The 19985-nt window shown below is 43.7% G+C and overlaps 1 protein-coding gene across 1 annotated transcript in view; it reads right to left on the bottom strand.

Moving 5' to 3' along the window:
- il1rapl1b (interleukin 1 receptor accessory protein-like 1b) overlaps nt 1-19985 on the bottom strand; it is an 838919-nt gene that overhangs the window by 44956 nt on the left and 773978 nt on the right. The window contains exon 7 of the mRNA XM_068039961.1: nt 15566-15711. Within this exon, the coding sequence (XP_067896062.1) occupies nt 15566-15711 (146 nt within the window). The remainder of the gene's footprint in view (nt 1-15565; nt 15712-19985) is intronic.

A 19985-nucleotide genomic window follows, 5' to 3' on the forward strand; every position in this document is an offset into this window, starting at 1 on the left:
CTCTCTGAACCCGCTGCTCCTCTACATGGGAGTGGGAGCGAGCTTTAAATTCCTCTAACAGAATTACTTCTCTGAGACTCTCATAGCTGAACTGTATTTTAAGAACCTTCAAGCCAATGGTCAAAAGCCAGCTGCTTGCTTCTTTCAAACTCCAGATAAGTTTGATTAGCTTGCTTTTTGAGGGTTCTAAACTTTTGGCAGTAGGTTTCGGGTACTAATTCATATGCCCTGAGGGTAGCAATTTTGGTCAGTTCATAATTTGATGAACTCTCATCTGGCAACAAGCAATAAACCTCATGGGCCTTTCCAGTTAGCTTCCTTTGCAGTCAAGGAGACCAGGGCCGGAATTTTGTGCTTACTGGTGGCTCTGGGGCCGATGCGCCCGAGGCGGATCAGGCCCCCGATCCTGCTCCGCGTCGCCTGGCTGCCGGCACCATGCACTGATCACCTAATCAGCTGGCCCGTGGCATAACTCTGAGAACAAATGGCGCGCGCAGGCGGGAACTTCAGCATCACTGGGAGCAGGGCCACATATGCAGAAGGCTGATTGTAAGCCGTATATAAAGGGGTACTGAAGTTAAACAGAGCAGTGAGTTCTTCATTAGATGTCAAGGAAAATACAAGTATCATAAGTTCTGGAGATTTCAAAGGCTCCATACCATGAAACACAAAGACTGGAAGAAAACAATATGACTGGTAGAGGTGATGGAGGGCAGAGGCAATCGCGTTGTCCCCCGATTCTCTGATGATTCACTGCAGGTCCTCCTCCAGGCCGTTGAGGAGAGACATTCTATTCAGTTCAGATGGGAGAAGGAGACCCTCCGAAGTGACCAAGAGGGCCTGGCTGGAGGTTGCAGAGGAGGTCAGCAGCTGAGGCGTAGGGAGGTGTACATGGATTCAGTGTTGCAAGCACCTCAAATGACCTGCTTCACTCTGCCCGGGTAAGGGGCATTCCTCATTCATCTAATCGGTTTTGTGCCAAGGGAGGGTTTTTGTGTACCCATGATGCAATGTGGAAGCCCTGTATGATCAATGCCTGGCTGCTGCCTTGAAATGGGACGCATGACGGACAAGTCTGAGATGAATGTTGATGCTGTGGTGTTAAAGTTGCGCCCAGCACTGTCACAACAGTGAAATGCAACATGAACCCTTTGGGTGACAGCGTCATATGCCACTGACTATGTATAAGTATTTTTGTTTATTTAGGAAAAGAGGGCACACAATGCCCGGGAGAGGTCACGTTCTGGTGGCGGTGTGGCCACCCAGGCATTCCTCACCAGAATGGAGGAGGATGCCTTAATTATAGAAGGGGAGGAAGGAGGACGCGCCGTGGCAGATGGCAAGGCCGGTGGACCAGGCCATGAGAGTGAGTGATCCAGAATGTGGTGTAACACTTCATTACTTGGGGGGGGCGGGGGACGGGGGTGGTGGGGGGGGGGGGAGTGGTGGTGGTGAGGCTGTGCTACTGTGCCAATGATTTGATGAATGTCAAATGCACTGAATGTTGCCCTCAATTGTAACATCACCCAGATGTAACCATGCTGGAGGCACAAACTTGTGCTTAAGTCTGGATTGATGGTGAAACTGATCACAATGCTTTTCCCAACAGGTGAAACACAGCATGTGCCAGGAAGCGTTTCCGTTGCCCGACCTTCCACCTCTGAGGTGGAGGAGGGCGCTTCAGAGGGTGCACTGTCACATCATCGTGATGCACCATGTACCACAGCAGATACTGACACTTCGGTTGGGATGACTGTGTCATCAATGGGAATCAATGTCACATACTGGTGTGAGCACAGCACAGTTGCCGGGCCAGACACCGGAGGCAGAATCGGCCGATGCATCACACACTCGGAGGAGAGTGGGATGCCAGGCCAGTGCAGAGCCACAAGTTGATGACGTGCCTCTGAGATCATCCTTTCGTCGGGCGATGTTGCAGGTGCAAAATACGGTCCATGGAAATCTGGTGGAGTTGCCTGAGATGTTGCGCGCTATGGATCGATGTCTCCAGAGTATGAGTTTAGCCAACTCACAGGCCTTTGAACATCTGGCTTCCTCCATTGAAAGACCGGCGACTGCAGTGGAGGGACCAGTTTTTCATGCAATTCAGGACCTCAGAGCAAGTGTGGCCTCCCTGGACCAGAGCATCAGAGAGCATAATCTGATGCGACTGCGCCAGGTTGTGGCCACTCAGCACTCTGATACCACTACTGAGGACCATCCGAGCCTCACGAGATAACAGGGGCAGCAGATCGCATATGGGAGATCCTCTCACAGCGCCTCTGATGCATCCTGCAGCTCCTTGCTCCCCCTGCCAGGGACATGTGAACCGCTAAATTCCGGGGTGATAGAGGGTGCTCATGATATTTGTCAAGAGACCCCTGAGATGCCAGGGCCCTCACGGCCACGAGCATGCAGAGGACATCTGCCCAAGTCATCAAAAGCAGGGCGGCAACAAGATCAGCCACCTGCCTCTGACATGTCATTCCTGAAGTCAGATATTACATAGTTAGTCAACTCAAGTTGTCTCAAATGTGAGGCCACACACTTGGGTCACGTCTCTCATGATGTGATGGATTGGTTCTTCCATTGTCTCACCCCCTAAAGGTTAGAGATTTTGCACTGACAGATCCTCACAATGATTAATGTCATAAATCAGTTAGAAAGTTGTGAAGATTTATATCATTTCAATTGAAACGCGTTCCTATTAGAGATTCCCTTGTTTCTCCAGCACTTAGAGCCAAGTTACATTCAGCTTCCTCTCCATGATCATCATTAGACTGATGCACATCTTCCTCATCAGAAATGTCGTCATCATCTGATGACACATGGTGTTGACATTGATCATCCTCTAGGGCATCTCCATGTTTAATCGCCAGGTTATGCAAGGTACAGCAGATGAGAAAGATTCCTGAAACCCTCGATTGTGCGTACTGCAATGATCCACCAGAGCGGTCAAGACACCCAAATCTCATCTTCAGGAGGCTTATAGTTTGTTCGATGGTCACTGGTGACCGCATGGCTCTAGTTGTATCGTTCCTCCGCCTCACCCCTTGGGTTCCTCACTGGTGTCATGAGTCATGTCTTCAGAGGATAACCCCTGTCGCCAAATATCCATCCCTCCATTGTGTGGAGGACTGAAAATTGCAGGCACCTGTGAGTTGTGGAGAATGAAAGAATCATGACAACTACCAGGGTAACGTGCACACACCTGCATGATTTGCTTCCGATGATCACAGAGGAGCTGAATGTTCATTGAATCCCTTGCGGTTCATGAATGCACCCGACTGTCCAGCTGGTGCTCTAAGGGCCACATGAGTACAGTCTATCACGCCCTGTATCATTGGGAAGCCAGATATAGTGCTGAAGCCTCTGGCTCTCAGCCTGACTAGTGTTGTCCGTCTTGAATGTGATGAAATGATTAGCACGTTAAAACAATGCATCAGTCACAACCTTTATGCAATGGTGCGCTGCTGATTGTGAGACACCGCACAAGTCTGCAGCTGAGGCTTGGAAGGTGCCAGATGCAGAGAAGTTAAGAGCTATTGTAACCTTTAGAGCGACTGGCATTGGATGGCTACTGAGACAGTTTGATGCAACATCCAATGCCAGCATCTCACAAAGAGATGTCACAGTATCCCGAGACAGCTGCAGTCGTCTTCTGCGCTTGCGTTCTGACAGCTGCAGGTAGTTCAGACACGTTCGGTATGCTCTTACTACTGGGTAGGTACGTCTCCTGACATTTGGTCGCTCCTGGGCGACTCTGCAAACTACTCTCCCTCCAGCAGCACGAGGATGCACTGGTGCAGCTTGCTGTATTTGCTGACTATTTGTACTTCTGTCACTCATTGAATCACTGTCCTCCTCACCTGATGATCCACCTCCAGAGTGAACAATTCCCATTGTTGAACAGCAGAACAGATGCTTTGACCACAGGTAATAGCTTCCAGCTTTTGTGACTGGCTCACCTCAGGTACTTCCTTTCAGGCAATAACTAATATTAGATGGGTCCCGATCAGCAGTGCATAACATTCAGATTAAACCTTCTGCACAACCTGCAAGTTACACCCCTTGTTAGGACACACAAATAACATCAGCATTAATAATTCTGTACCCTACCCTGAATTACGCTCCTCCATATTGGCCATGCTTTCACTGGGGTTACTCTGTCGCCTCATAGTTAACTCAAGCTGCTTCAGCTCTTTCTTCAGATTCTTTCTGGAATATTCTTTCTCTCTCTTTCTCCTGCCTTTCTCTCTCCTGTCTTTCATTTTCTTCACGTTCCTTCTGGAAGGCTCTCTCTTTCTCCCTCTCCTCTAATTCAACTTTCCTTTGTTCCAATTGTATCTTTGCTAACAATACCCTGTCTGTGTCTGCTTCTAACACTGCCTCTGCTTCATCTGATTCAAGGGAAAAATGGTTGACCACTAGCCTTAGGAGTTCAGACCTCCTAGCCTTGCCACATGCTGTGATCCTACACTGCTCAGCCATTTTCCTCAACCCCTCCATAGTCAGTGCTTTTAACTTATCCCAAGTTACTTCACCCTGGCTTGGAGAGCTACTAGCATCAATTGCAGACATGTTAGTATTCAATGACACACAACCACAAGAAAACCTGCATTAATCTTGCTCTTTTTTGACTGGGAACAATTTGGCTCCCCACTTCCAATTTCTCTGTGGGTAAAATCCCGGATGGTAGCACCCAAATTTCTATCATGACCAGGTGAGAAAGGTGTCTAGGGGTCCCTTTCAGCCCTCACCTGGTCTTACTGTAACAGGGTTTAATTTTAAACACACTGTGTTTTGAGCTCCCCGTTGGTGAATCCTTGTTCCCCACTTTCCAATTATAAGGCAAAGAAATGAGCACGAACAGGCTTTCTTAGGTTTAAAGAAGAAAAGTGAAATTTATTAAAACTTAAACGAAAAACTCTAATTCGGTTAACGCCTATGGATACACGCCGCGTCCCACACTAGCATGCATACGCGATACGCACATGCAAACAGAAAAGAGAAGAGATAAAGTGGAACAGTTTAAGGCAATCTCTGAGGAGGGGTTTTTGTTACTGTGCTTCGAGCTCGCTGTAGTCCTTGATGGAAGATATGGTCTTGCTTTTCGTTGGGGCCCAGTATTCTTTTTAAACCTTGTTCACTGTAGGAGACCTTTCTCTCTTGGGGTTCATGTGTCTTCAATGGTTTTCAGTTCCATAAGAAAGAGATGAGAGCAGACAGGAGAGAGGTCTTCTCAGCCTAGGAGCAAATAGCTTTCCACCAGTTCAAAACTCCGACAAGATCAAATAAAAAAAAACTCAGGTTGCCTAGCACGTTAGTCATGTGACTAGGGTATTGACCATGTCCGTTTGTGTATTATGCCATCTTAGTAGTCAACCTGGAATGCGAGCTCCTCCACTCTCAACGTCTGGTAATTAGAAGTCCATTGTGGATTAAATTGGAGCAGGGAGTGGCCCCTTTGTCCTTTCCAAGTACTGTCTGTTAATGTGCAAAAATGTCTCTCCAGCCAAGGATCCATTGTGGGTTTTCTTTTTACCAGTTCTTTCTTCACTCCAGTAACAGTTTAACATTAATGTTGATGTGGTGTGGGGAAATTAATACTCCTCATTCTTGGCAGGTGGGGGCCTGCATGACACAAGGAACTGTTATGGGCAGGAAATGTGCACTGGAGGTATATCTTTTTGCAAGGAAGGTGCCCATGGTGTTCCTATAGTCAGCTGACAATATTGAGATAATTAGAGGTGAAGTATATTCCTTCACTGCCAAAAACCTGGAACTCCCTTCCCAACAGCGCTGTTGATAAACCTATACCCCAAGGACTACAGCGGTTCAAGAAGGCTGCTCACCACCACCTTTTCAAGGGCAATAAATGCTGGCCTTGCCAGTTACGCTCACATCACATGAATGAATTAAAAAAAGGCGGCTTATGAAAATGGGAAGGGAAGTGAGTAAGTTCAGGCAAATTTTTTTGGCATGTTATGAAACACATTCTCAATGGAGGAAATTCCTCAGATCTTGTGATGCACTCCAACTGTAGCTATGGTGGGAGTGTTGTGTTACCTGCCACTTATCAGCTCAAGTCTGCATATTGTCCAGGTCCTTGTGTAAACTGCACTATTTCCAGAGAAGATATGGATGGAGCTGTATAATCAGCAGTGAACAGGCCCTTATGGTGGAAGGAAGATTTGATGGCATCAGGTGCCATTGGTGTGGGGAGCAACAATTCAGTGGGGCTGAATGCTGAGAGGATTCAGAGGCCACATCAGGTGAAACAAAGTGCAAATTGCATGGGCTGGTGAATAAGGCAGCAAATGGGGAGTTTGACAGTGGAGAGCAAAGGGAGGCTCGTATTGAGTATAGCAGCGGTGACCTCAGAAAAGCGAGAAGGAAGTAGGGCATGAAACGTCGTTTAATGGAGCCAAGAGGACCATTGGGGGTGGGGAGGTGAAATGGTTGAAATGTTACTACAAAGGAAAGGGAGGAGAAATTGAAGTTCAATAAAGAATTTGAGAAATGGAGTAGAGCGCACAGCATATATTTTACACAGTAGATATAAAATTAATTGTGGCGTACTGTAAAAGGAAGATATAGGAGTGTTAGGTTTAAATATATGTGCACTGTCTTGGGGTTTAATGAGGTTTATAAACCATCATGCCTTCCATGGTTTACAGTGTCATCTCAAAGCCTATATTTTGTACGTGCACAGAGTGCTAATGTTATTGTGATATTGAGTTCCATGCTGAATCTGGTTGGCCAGGGTAATACTTAACTACTTGTGGTTTTCCTGGAGTAGGTGGCTCTGGTTTGTTCAAAGCAACAATACAGATGAAAAGCAATGGAGTCACTTTGAGATAAGGTGCACCTATAACCTATGTCACTGCAGCAGCTCAACAGGAGGGTGAAGACCCAAAATAGTGGGTCGTCCACATGGGCATATAAAAATTAGTAACTCCGGAGAGTTGGAAGATACTTTTTAAGAAAGTTTGGGAATGTTTTGAAAGCGCAGTGGCGAGCACTGCAGCCTCACAGCTCCAGGGACCCGGGTTCAATTCTGGGTACTGCCTGTGCGGAGTTTGCAAGTTCTCCCTGTGACTGCGTGGGTTTTCGCCGGGTGCTCCGGTTTTCTTCCACAGCCAAAGACTTGCAGGTTGATAGGTAAATTGGTCATTGTAAATTGCCCCTAGTGTAGGTAGGCGATAGGGAATATGGGATTACTGCAGGGTTAGTATAAATGGGTGGTTGTTGGTCGGCACAGACTCAATGGGCCGAAGGGCCTGTTTCAGTGCTGTGGCTCTAAATAATAAATAAAAATAATAAAAAAATAGTTTGTACTCTCCTTTAGTGTCTAATCTTTTACTTTGTATTAATGTACAGAAAAAAGTGATTGGGCCAGAGCTGGAAACCAAAGTTTATACTCACAGCTACAGAGGAAGGAACTGAACAAAGAAAGCTTTGCGAAGAGTTGGGGAACTCTGTGACAGAGATCCATTACAGGTTCATGAAGATATTATCAGTGCAATCCCCATTAGATTGGCATCAACTAGCATTACATGCAATTGTTACTGGTAAGTGTAACACTTTAACATTGGAATTCCCATGAGAAATGTTCACATAGCAGTTTACAATAGGACATGCCACACATAACATTTTAAATTATATTCTAGTCACACACTTGTGGCATTGTACATGCCAAGTCAAAGAATATGGCCACTCTCTTACCTCTCCCTGATGTGTTTGTGATGCAACTTCTCTCTGTCTCTTTCTCTTCTCTGCTGTTCATCGCCATTTAGCTCTATATTTGCTTATCTCTTTGCTGGCCTCTCTCTCTCTCTCTATTATGTTTCATTCCTTTCGAGTGTGAGGGGGCATGGTATGAAATGGCAAGGAAAGAAGCCAGCAATGGTTCTTGACTTTATTTGGGGTAGGGTTTGCCAAGAGAATGTGACTCTCAGTAGTTCCCTCCCTCAATCACTCAAGCTTCACCTTATTCCCTCACTCCTGTCATGTCCCCTAACCCTTCACTTCCCACTAGCTATTCTTCTTACCACCCTCTCATTCATATCACTTCTCTTCCCTTTTGAACTACCCACTCTATCTCTCCCCTTTGCACTGTTGTCACTCAATTTATCCTCAACCCTCTATTCACTCTCCCTACTTCTCCATCTCCCTCCTGAGGAGGTTGATGAGATACCACAAGCTCTGTCACCCACAAACAGTTTCTCTCTTCCCTCCCTTTCCTGTTTTCCCTTAAGGAAGCTTACTTTGCGTTCAACTCAAAGTAAATCAAATTAGATTTTTCTCCCTTCTCTTTCTGACTCACTGTCTCATAGATGTTAGAAATTAGAATCTCCATCTCACAAGTAAAGCATAGGATATTGACTTTTTCTAACTATCAGGTGGAAACAATCAATCAGCTTCAAAATTCCATTTTATTTTTTGAAAATTGAAGTAATATTAAATGAAGATAGTCAATCTCACTCTCTCCCTGATCCTAGGGCTGAATTTTTAGGTCCCAATGGGAGCTGCAATGGAGGTGGGCGGCGATGTAAATTTGTGCTGCCATCCAGTGTGCCGGTTCCCCAGCTTCATCCCACCACCGGGCCATTTTCTTGGAGGCAGGATGTCGGCAGGTCGGCAGCATGTAGCCAATTTACCTCATTAAAGTGTTGGGGAACAATGTAGCTGCCTGGAGGCACTCTCCCAGTGGCAGACCAGGGGCCAATGCTCCAGGGAGGCTTTGAGGCCCTTTCTGCCAGCCTGGCTCCAGCTGCAGCCTCAGGCTCCCCTGTGGAGGGACTCCCCCTCCCCCACAATGGGGGCCAGGCTGTTGAGGTAATTTTTTGTTAAAATTAAAAATGTTGGAGAGGGCCCCTCCATCTTGAGGAGCCCGCTCCCTCCCTTATCTGCAAGGCAGTCTGCTACTACTTCAATGCTGGAGGGCCTCCTATTGGTCCTTTAGCTTTGTGAGCCCACCTTCTGATCACTAATTGGCTAATTCGGGGAAAATCACGGTCAGGTGACTATGTCCACACAGAGCGGGCTTCTAACTCCCATTTGACCAAGATGGAGGGGCTCTGAATCATGTGAGGAAAAACCCTGTCACTGGTCTCTCACTTCCATTCCTCCTCTGAATCCAGTCTCTCTCTTGCTCAGTTTAATATACTGTACTTTTAAAGTTGTTAGAACATAAAACAAAATCTATACCAGGTGTATCCTAAGAAATGCCATCATTTTCCACTCTCGCACTCTCTCATATGCAAATAGCCTCTTTTAAACCACCTTAGAATAAACTTTACTTCAGTACAGCTTCTGAAATTTGCTTATTTTCCAAAATTGTTTGAAGAAATGCTCTTAATCCAATCTTTCCCTCTCTTTATTTCACTTTCTGTACCTGATTTGACTCTAATTCACCTCCTTCAGTCATTCCTCTGTTTATATCCCCATCCTTTAATCTCATTGGCTAAGGAGGTGGACTGTTTTTACCATTGCTCCCCAGAGTTCCAGATGCCCTCACTATGCTGCTATCAGCTTGCACTAGCAGCCACTTTGTAGGCACAAGATTTTTGAGCTGAAGCGTGCAAAAATAAATCTAATTAATGGGGGACACCATGAGATGCCCTGTTCCAGCAAATTCTGGGTCAGTGTGACAACTATCTTTAACATTGAAAGTACCCATCACAGTGGCACCTACAAAAGCAATAGGAACTGTACACACTTAGAAGGGGTGTTCTGTGAAATAGGCAATATGTACAGAATTCAATATATAATAAATAGATGGATAGATGAAAAATAGAAAATAATAATGCCCAATTGCAGGATCATAAGAATAACAGAGCAAACAAGATCTGACCTTTCCCCTATCCTAACTCAAAGGCACCAAGACAACCCTCACCATCAGTTCTGCTGAGATTAACTGTCTTGTCACAGGTCAGGGATTATAGTCTTAGTGGAAGACTACTTCATTCATAAAAATTCCTTTCGAAGGAGGCACGGCAGTGACGCATAAAACAAAGTGAAATGTTTTGTAACCCACAGTACCCTGAAAACTTTGAAAGAAAGAGATTGATCCAAAATTAATTGTTCCGAGGTCATGACTGAGAAGGCTACAGGAGTATTTTGAACAAGATTGAGTACAGATTTATAGCTTATATTACTCTTTATAGATTTACATTGTGGAAACAGCACTGCTCAAGGTGCTAAATAACATACGGTTTCTTTCATGGAAGCAACACTAGAGAGCAGCAAACCTTCAGGGAAGACACAACTGGCAGAACAGAACAAATGGAAAGAAGGCCATGGAGTCACATTCCACAGAGTAGCATTTAAAGTCAACTAACACAGAATCCTGATAATACAATTAATTTTCTAGGGAGAGTGCATTGATTCCTGCTACAATGGTAAAAATCATTCTGACTGAATGGCTGCATTGTCCAATCAGACCTGCAATAAGCATTCAGATTTAGAAAAGTGTTTTATTCTCCTTTATCAAAATACTTTAGTCAAATGAATCCATTACACTAGCAGACTTTCCAACTCCTGCAGCTTTACCATGTGACATGTATTTTTCAGTTGCCAGCCCCATTATACCAAATGGAGTTTTTCTTCGAGCTGAACTCATGCACACAAAAATTAGCATCCTGGGTTGCAAGATAGTTATGGCTGTGAAAAACAAATTGCTTAAGTTCTAGCAACTAGATAATGTGCATCTTTCACAGGGACACATACTGCGTTAGCTCGGTTAGGCAACCAGCTCTCCATTTTTGTACAACCCCCTAATAGCAGCAGAGCAAAAAGAGAATTTAAAAAATCAATGGAAAAACAGATTACAAAATGTTAAATATACCAGTGAACCTCCCACAGCATTCTACAGAGCTTAAAAACATATATTACAAAGCCTGTAATCTAGTTTCAGAGTTCAGAAGATGGTAATGAAGTTCTCAAGCGTTTCTCTTGTGGTTTTTGACATCATTGGAATGTTTCAATTAAATTATTGCTGTCTAATTGCCATGTGTAAGTTTGTGTACTATTTGGTTAGAACTGCAGCAACGCTGTCAGAGTCATCAGTTTACACAGCACTATTGTTGCAGAACCCCTGTGCTTGTGGTTCATAGAGCAAGAGGGTAAACAACAACAACTTAATTTTATATAGTGCCTTTAACATAATGAAAGGTCCCAAGGCACTTTACAGGAGCATTATAAAACGAAATATGGCACCAAACCACATAAAGAGATATTAGGTCAGATGACCAAAAGATTGGTCAAACAGGTAGGTTTTAAGGAGTGTTTTTAAAGAGAAAAGTGAGGCAGAGAGGCAGAGAGGTGTAGGGAGAGAATTCCAGACCTTACAGCCGAGGCAACTGAAGGCATGGCCACCAATAGTGGAGCAATTAAAATTGGAGCTGCTCAAGAGGTCAGAATTAGATGAGTGCAGGTATCTCAAAGAGTTGTGGGGCTGGAGGAAATTACAGAGATGGGGAGGGGTGAAGCCATGGAGGGTTTGAAAACAAGGATGGGAATCTTAAAATCAAGACGTTGCTTGGCTGGGGGTTAATGAAAGTCAGCGAGCACAAGGGTGATAGGTAAATGGGACTTGGTGCGAGTTAAGTCATGGGCTGCAGAGTTTTAGATGATCTCAATTTTACGGAGGGAAGAATGTGGGAGACTAGCCAGGAGTGCACTGGAATAGTTTAATGGTTTAGTCTCAAACTGTTGCCAGGGAGGGGGATGGAATAAGTAGCTAGGGAATGGAGTTTGGTACAGGGACTGGAAATAATGGCTTCAGTCTTCCCAATATTTAATTGGAGAAAATTTCTGCTCATCCAGCATTGGATGTCGGATAAGCAGTCTGATAACTTAGCAGCAGAGGAGTCAAGAGAGGTGGTGGTGATGGAGAGCTGGGTGTCGTCAGTGGACATGTCAATACTAACACTGCTTTTGGATGATTTTGCCGAGAGGCAGTATGTAGATGAGAAATAGGAGGGGCCAAGAACAGATCTTTAGGGAACACCAGAGGTAATGGTGCAGGAGTGGGAAGAGAAACCATTGCAACTGATAATCTGGCTATGATTAGATAGATAAGAAGCGAACCAGATGAGAGCAGTCCCACCCAGTTGGATGACAGTGGAGATGCACTAGAAGAGGATGGTGTGGTCAACCACATCAAAAGGCTACAGACAGGTTGACAAGGACGAGAAGGGATAGTTTACTTTTGTCACAGTCACATAGAATGTCATTTGTGACTTTGATAAGAGCCATTTTGGTACTGTGGCGCAGTGGAAACCTGACTGGAGGGATTCAAACATGGAGTTCCGAGAAAGATGGGCATGGATTTGGGAGTCGAGAACACGCTGAAGGACTCTAGAGAGAAAAGGGTGGCTGGAGATGGGACAGTAGTTTGTAAGAGCAGTGGGCTTTTTTTTGTGGAGAAGGTTCATAACGGCAGCTTTCAAGGAGAGAGGGACAACACCCGAAGAGAAAGAACTGTTAAAAATATCGGCTAACATGGGGACCAGGAGGGCAAGTTGGGTGATCAGGAGTTCATTGGGAATAGGGTGAAAGGAGCAGGAGGTGGGTGTCATGGACAAGATGAGCTCAGAGTGGGCATGAGGGGAGATAGGAAACAAAGATGCGAGTTTAGGGCTAGGGAAGGGGGAACTTTAGAGAAATTTGGCCAGGTGGGCTAGTGGAAGGGAGGGACGTAGCAGAAACAGCCGGTCAGATGGTCCGAATTTTAGTAACAAAGAAGCGCCTGAGTTCCTCACACTTATTGTTGGAGGTGAGGGTGGAGGAGACAGGGGAGATAGGTTTAAGAAGACAGTTTGCAGTAGAGAAGAGAAGCTGGGGGTTATCTTTGCCTTACATGATGATCCTGGAATAGTGAGCAGTTTTAGCAGAAGAGAGCAGGACTGATGGTATTCTATGTGGTCCAGCCAAATCAGCCAATTGTGAAATTTCTGAAACTATGGTGGATGATCGGAAATTTCCCCATCCTCCTCGCGATGGAACTTTTCCCTGTAGGGTTCTGAAGAGTGAATATCTGCTTGAAGCCTAAACTTATCCTCAGACAAGATGCTATCAAAGTATCTTCAAATGGCTGGAAAGCTTTATGCTTAAAGTACATGAACTCTACACTGAAGTCATTACACTGATTTGGACACTGTTTTTATATGGTTAGGCAGCTGATAGGAAACTTCAGCTTCAATGCTCCCCCAATCATGGGGCTTCCACTTTCCCATTTAAACCTTGAACCCACTTAGTCTCTGCCTTGCTCAGTCAAGTCTCCTCTCTCAGACCTGCTCAGATTTCACTGCAGCTTCAAGCCACTCAATCCATCTCCAGTACTGAAAGCTTCAATTCTCATTTCCCATCATGTTGTAGCTCTGGAAATTGGAGCACTCTGAGAATGATGGGGACAGGGCCACCAGGGGAACTGCAACACTTGAGGTAGGCTCATTTGGGAGGTCGGGTTCAGGAGCTGGGAAAGGCCAAGATGAGAAGCAACTAGCTGGGCAGCTAGAAGCAGAGTGGAGAACATGAGAACAAAGGAAGTAGGATTAGGTCATACAGTCCCTCGAGCTTGCTCCACCATTCAATAAGATCATGGCCAATCTGACTTTGGCCTCAAGTCCACTTTCCTGCCTGTTCCCCATAATCCTGGACTCCCGTATCGTTCAAAAATCTGTCTATCTCAGCCTTGAATATATTTAATAACTCAGCCTACTGCTCTCTAGGGTAGATAATTCCAAAGATTCATGACCCTCAAGAAGAAACTCTTCCTCATCTCCATATTAAATCGGTGACTCTTTAGTCTGTAACTGTGCCCCTGGTTCCAGATTCCTCCAAGCAGGGAAGCATCCACTCTGTCAATCCCCCTCAGAATCTTATACGTTTCAATAAGATCACTTCTCATTCTTCTAAACTCCAATGAGTATAGGTCCAACCTGCTCAATCTTTCCTGATAAGACAACTCCTTCATCCCAGGAATCAACCTAGTGAACCTTTTCTGAACTGCCTCCAATGCCGTATATCCCTTCTTAAATAAGATGACCACAACTGTACATAGTATGCTCGGTGTGGTCTCATCAACTCTCTGTACTGTTGTAGCAAGCCTTCCCTACTTTAATACTCTATCCCCCTTGCAATAAAGGCCAACATTCTACTTGCCTTCCTCATTACTTGCTGTATCTGCATGCTAACATTTTGTATTTCATCTATGAGGATACCCAGATCTGTTTGTACCACAGCATTCTGCAGTCTTTCTCCACTTAAATAATATTTTGCTTTTCTATGCTTCCTACCAAAGTGAATGACCTCACATTTTCACACATTATGCTCCATCTGCAAAATTTTTGCCTACTCACTTAATCTATCTGTGACTCTTTGCAGACACTTTGTGTCGTCCTCACAACTTCCTTTCCAACCTATCTTTGTATCGTCAGCAAATTTGGCTACAATACACTTTGTTCCTTCATTCAAGTAATTAATATAGACTGTAAATAGTTGAGGTCCCAGCATGAAACCCTATGGCACCCACTAGTTATAGATTGTCAACCTGAAAATGACCCACTTATCCCAACTCTCTTTTTACTGTTCGTTAGCCAATCCTCTATCCATTCTAATATATTACCCCCGACACCATGAGCTCATATCTTGTGAGGTAACCTTTTATATGGCACCCTATTGAATGCTTTTTGGAAATCAAAATACACTACATCTACTGGTTCCCCTTTATCCATCCTGCTCATTAAATTCTCATAGAACTGTAATACATTTGTCAAACACGACTTCCCTTTCATAAAACCATATTGACTCTGCTTGATTGTATCATGATTTTCTAACTGTCTTGCTACTACTTCCTTAATAATGGATTCCAACATCTTCCTAATGACAGATGTTAGGCTAACTGGCCTGTAGTTTCCTGCTTTCTGTCTCCCTCCTTTATTGAATAGGGACACTAAATTTGTGATTTTCCAGAATCTAGGAAATTTTGGAAGATTACAACCAATGCATCCACTATCTTTGCAGCCACTCCTTTGAAGAGCATATAAGCCGCCTGAGTTTCTTCTCCTTGCAGCTCATCCTGGGCCCATACGCCATATTCAAAATGTTTAATTAAAAACAAAGTCATTATAGAAAGCAGAGATTAGACAGAATAACATTGGAAGCGTAAGGCACCTGAATGGAATGTCTGCAGCCTCAGATCAGTAAATCGAAGCAATTATGAGATTAAGAGGGATGGTGCAAGATCAAATTGTTTTGCTAGAAGAAAAGAAATCTGACAAGTCCTGCCCATTGGTTTTAGTAATTTCAATAATTAGTCTCTTCAGTTCCTTAATTCTTCGATTTATGAACAGTTCTTTGTCAGCTTTCTTATCTATGTAACTTAGTCCCCTAAATACCACACTGGGACAGGCATAACCTGAAGTATCTTGGGTTTATTATATAAACATGTATCTTAAACGACAATGAATTTTATTTTCTTGGTTTTCTTGCCGGTCAACTGTCTTAGCAAGCCCTTTGAAATAAAAAAAATGACAAAGCAGAAGGAAATATTTACCTCTCTTCTGAAGAAGAATGCTTGCTTGTCTGCGCCCATTCCCATTTTCAACATAGCAAGAATAGTTCCCTAGGTCTCCATCCTGCACAGAGTCAATTAGCAGAGAAATGGAAACTTCTTTCTCCCCAAGGTGCTCCCTGAGAATTCTGGTAAAATTAACAAAAATAACCAATTAAAAATATAGCTCACACTGCCATTCCATGCAGTGTTCAACCTACTGGGTTCCAGATTTTTATATTTACATTTCTTACTTACAGTGTTAAGCTCTTATTAGTAATACAGGCTTTGAACCACAAGTTCTTGCACAATTTCTAAAATGTTTCATGTGCATTTACATGGCACATGCACTATATTTTATCACATACTATATGCATGAAAGTAGTACATCCAAGAATTGTAACAGATTCTGGTGTAAACTGAACTAGGAAAGACTAACCATAACGGGGCTGTTATATATGTATATATTTACAGATAGTATAACAAGTGTTAGGAACTAGTTGTTACGTTAAGTGTTCCAGTGGGGGGCCTCATTCACGGCTGCACTGGGGAGTCAGGATATATGTAACACAGAATCAGGCTCTAAAGCACAATGCATGGTGTTAAATTAAACATGACTGACTCCAGCCTTTTCCAAGTTTAAGTGTGATTCTTTCCAACATCTGGGAACCAGAAACAACATAAAGACAAAACAGAGGCCCCATTGTTGCTACTGAGCTGATGGGTGAGAATTTAGTTGTTCGTGGCAGTAACCATGGGCAGGATTTTTCCTGTGGGCTTCTGCCATCAGGCTCAACTGACAGTCAGAAGCCTGGACTGTATGGGGAACAGACACTCATGATTTTCCATGGAGCAGCCAATTAATGGTTAGAGGGTAGGCTTGCTATCCAATTAAGGATGGCGAGTGGGCTCTTGAAGCTGGAGGCCTTCCAGCTTGAAAGCAACAGCAGGATGAAAACAGGCATGTCAGTGAGAGACAGGGTGTTTGAAAATGGAGGCGCCCTCTCTCCAACCTCTTTAAATTTAAAATAAAAATGTCCTTGGCAACTGGACCACCACTGTTTGGGGGGAGGTGTGGGGGGGGGGGCAGGAATTCCCTCCACAAGTATCCTGTGGCTGCTGCTATACCTATAGAGGTATAGAGGCAGAGAGGGCCTCCAGGCCTGCCTAGAGTGCTGGTTCCCCCCCTCCCCTTCCAGGTCTGTCGCCGAGAGGCCACCTCCAGGCAGTTAAAATGACCCTCACTGCCTACAGGGGCCTGGAGGCTGATCTCATAATTCCATAACAGGTCTTAATAGGTCTTTAATTGGAACATTGGCTACCCGCTGCTTGGTTATCCTGCCACCTCCTCCACACCCCTTACATCTTGCCTACAGGAAAATGGCCCGTGGGCAGGATGGAGATGGGGAAGTGACATGTAGGTCGGCGGCACGAAATTCCGTACCTTCCCACCTCCGTTCCCAGGCCCGGCAGAGGCTAAAAATCCAGGCCTATGTATCTTATTTATTCATATAATTGCAGAGCTTCAAGAAAGTGATTTGTCTTTTTACCCAATGTTCCTGTGTTTTTCTGACAGCATCAAAAAGTGACAGTCATTAAAGATCTACTGCATCAAGCTCCATCATAATGTGTTAGCCAACAAAAGATCATACACCATTTTAGTCAATATGCTTTCAGCTGGCATTAACAGGCCCAAAAGCCCTGTGTTCATATTCCACTTCACATCTGACAGTTACAAAGATGTTCTTTCATGTTTCAGACAAGTGCTATCAAGTTTAGAGGATATTTGGTGATTTTAAGTTTATTGAGCAAATGAAAAACCTTCAGTGGATTAATGTTAAAAGGGGCATAATTGTTATCATTAGTGACTAATCCTTTTGTGTTTTTTTAAAAATAAGTAGAATGAGGTCAAATGGATCCCTGGGGGTGATTTTAACCTTGCTCGCCCACTGGAAATTGGGTGACTTAGCCTGCCAATTTCCTGCCAGCTTCCCACTGAACTTGAAATTAAGTTACTCTTCTGAGCAGGTAGAAAGGGAACACACCTGTATCTGGTAGGATCCTTCCTTGAATACACAAATCATAGTCTACTGACATCATCAGGCCCCAACTGCAATTTTAACTCTGGCCTGAGTGAGGCAGCTGCTGCTGCTTCCCTGCAAGGTGAAAACAGCAGAAAGAGGGCGCAGAACTGGAAGAGGCCACTGAAGGTAAGAGCTTTTACTTTCCTTGTGGGGCCTCCCCCAACCACTGTAACTTTGCTTCCGCAAGACCTTCTCGAGGCATCCTCCCTGTGACTTACCCTGCAAGCCTTCTTTTGTGTCAGCTACTGATCTCCTGCCATCCAAACATCAGCTTCCACCTGCCATTCAGCTGCCACTTCCCACCTATTTTAGGTGGGAAACTGACTGGAGGCATGTTAGATTAGGACTGGGAGTTAAAATTGCCCGGGTCTCACACAGGTGGTTAGTCCTATTTGCTTTTGCCCCACCCATGTGAGTCCCACTCTCAGCTAAAATTCCCAACATCTTGCCATGTCCACATTGTAAAATAATAAACAGCTCTTTTAAGACCAACTGTTCTGAGGGATAAAAACTTTAATGAAAATAGTTTCACTTTGTTGCAGGTTTTTATTCAGGAAAAAAAAATCAAAGCCAGGAACTCATCATTCACTGTGTAGTGTCCGATAAACCAAATTGTTATGAAGGTTTTTTTTGCTAAAATTTGAGAATTTATATTTTAAAACTAAAAAGGATTTCATAGATGCTGGGAGAGTAAACAGTTACTGGAAGTCACCCATTTTCAAAGAACCCAGAAGGGGTTGTTTATAAAGGAGTGACAGGCCAAGATTTACAGTTGTCATAAGACTTTCTTCTGGAAAGTTTTAGTTTTAATTTGAACTGTTAAAAAAAGGCAGTTTACTTCCTGACCTGCCAGGAGAAGACTCTCTTGAAAAGAAATGCTGCATCAAGAGATTCCTTTTTCCTCCTGTATTTGACAGAATTAAAGAACTTGCATATCGAATGTGTGGAACTAAAACCTTGCTGTTGCATTTCCTGCTGTAAGACTTATTTGAAACCTTCTGTAGCTGCATCTTGGAAAGCCTACCTAACCTGATCATCAACTTCGCCTGAAAAGAACTGTTCTAGGAACATCCCATTGACAGCTGCCGATGCCTTTGGGACACTGCACTGAAACAAAGAATGTCTTTCCATACCTTATTTTCAGCCTAAGTGTTTTTTTTAATTCCATCTATTTCCTTGTAACAGCTGTAAACAATACTCCCTTTTATTTTTTCCCGATTAACTGGTTGTGTATGTATATGTGCATGTGTGAGGGCTAGGATAAATAAGGGGCTTTAATATTTCAATTTGTGTGAATGTTTTACATTATTATTGGTTAAAACTTGGTTATAATAAACTGATATTTTTTGTTGTTTATTAAAGAAACCTCGTTGGTGTGCTTTATTCTGGGGAAAACTAGAGTATATGATTAACGGTTTCGTTAAGTGGGAAAATTTAAATATATGTTGTGACTTGTGGAGAAGTGGGACTGAATTAACAATGCACTCCTCCCACCTAAGTCGTAACAAAATTAATTATGTTTCTACAGGGTACTCTAAAAATCAATTAAGAAACTGAAAAACTATGATTATCCTCTTATTAAATTTACGGCCTCCTTAATTTCAAACCTGAAGTATATTTTAGTATAGGATATCTAATGCAAAAAGATCGAGATTGATATGTGCAATTTTTCATCCCAAACAGTTATCAGCCATTACCTGGCTTTGAATTCACGATATGAACAGAATGAGGCCCAAGCCATATGTTCACATATTCATTCATTCACATAGCACTGAGGGTGCAATTGCAGGTCACAAAATAATATTTTTCTTCATATTATGTAACTCCATGTTCCTTTTATGAGTTATTGGCGCAGTGGCGCAGTGGTTAGCACCGCAGCCTCACAGCTCCAGGGACCCGGGTTCAATTCTGGGTACTGCCTGTTGGAGTTTGCAAGTTCTCCCTGTGTCTGCGTGGGTTTTCTCCGGGTGCTCCGGTTTCCTCCCACAAGCCAAAAGACTTGCAGGTTGATAGGTAAATTGGCCATTATAAATTGTCACTAGTGTAGGTAGGTGGTAGGGAAATATAGGAACAGGTGGGGATGTTTGGTAGGAATATGGGATTAGTGTAGGATTAGTATAAATGGGTGGTTGATGTTCGGCACAGACTCGGTGGGCCGAAGGGCCTGTTTCAGTGCTGTATCTCTAATCTAAAAAATCTAATCTAACTCATGTTGCCTTTGCAATAATATTTGGTTATGTTACTGGACTAGTAATCCGTAGCTCAGAGAAGGCAAGATCAAATCTCACAATGAGTTTGAAATTTTTAATTCAATTTAAAATGGTCGGAAAATTAGAAAA

Source organism: Heterodontus francisci, chromosome 10, assembly GCF_036365525.1.
Source record: "Heterodontus francisci isolate sHetFra1 chromosome 10, sHetFra1.hap1, whole genome shotgun sequence".
Lineage (NCBI taxonomy): Eukaryota > Metazoa > Chordata > Chondrichthyes > Heterodontiformes > Heterodontidae > Heterodontus > Heterodontus francisci.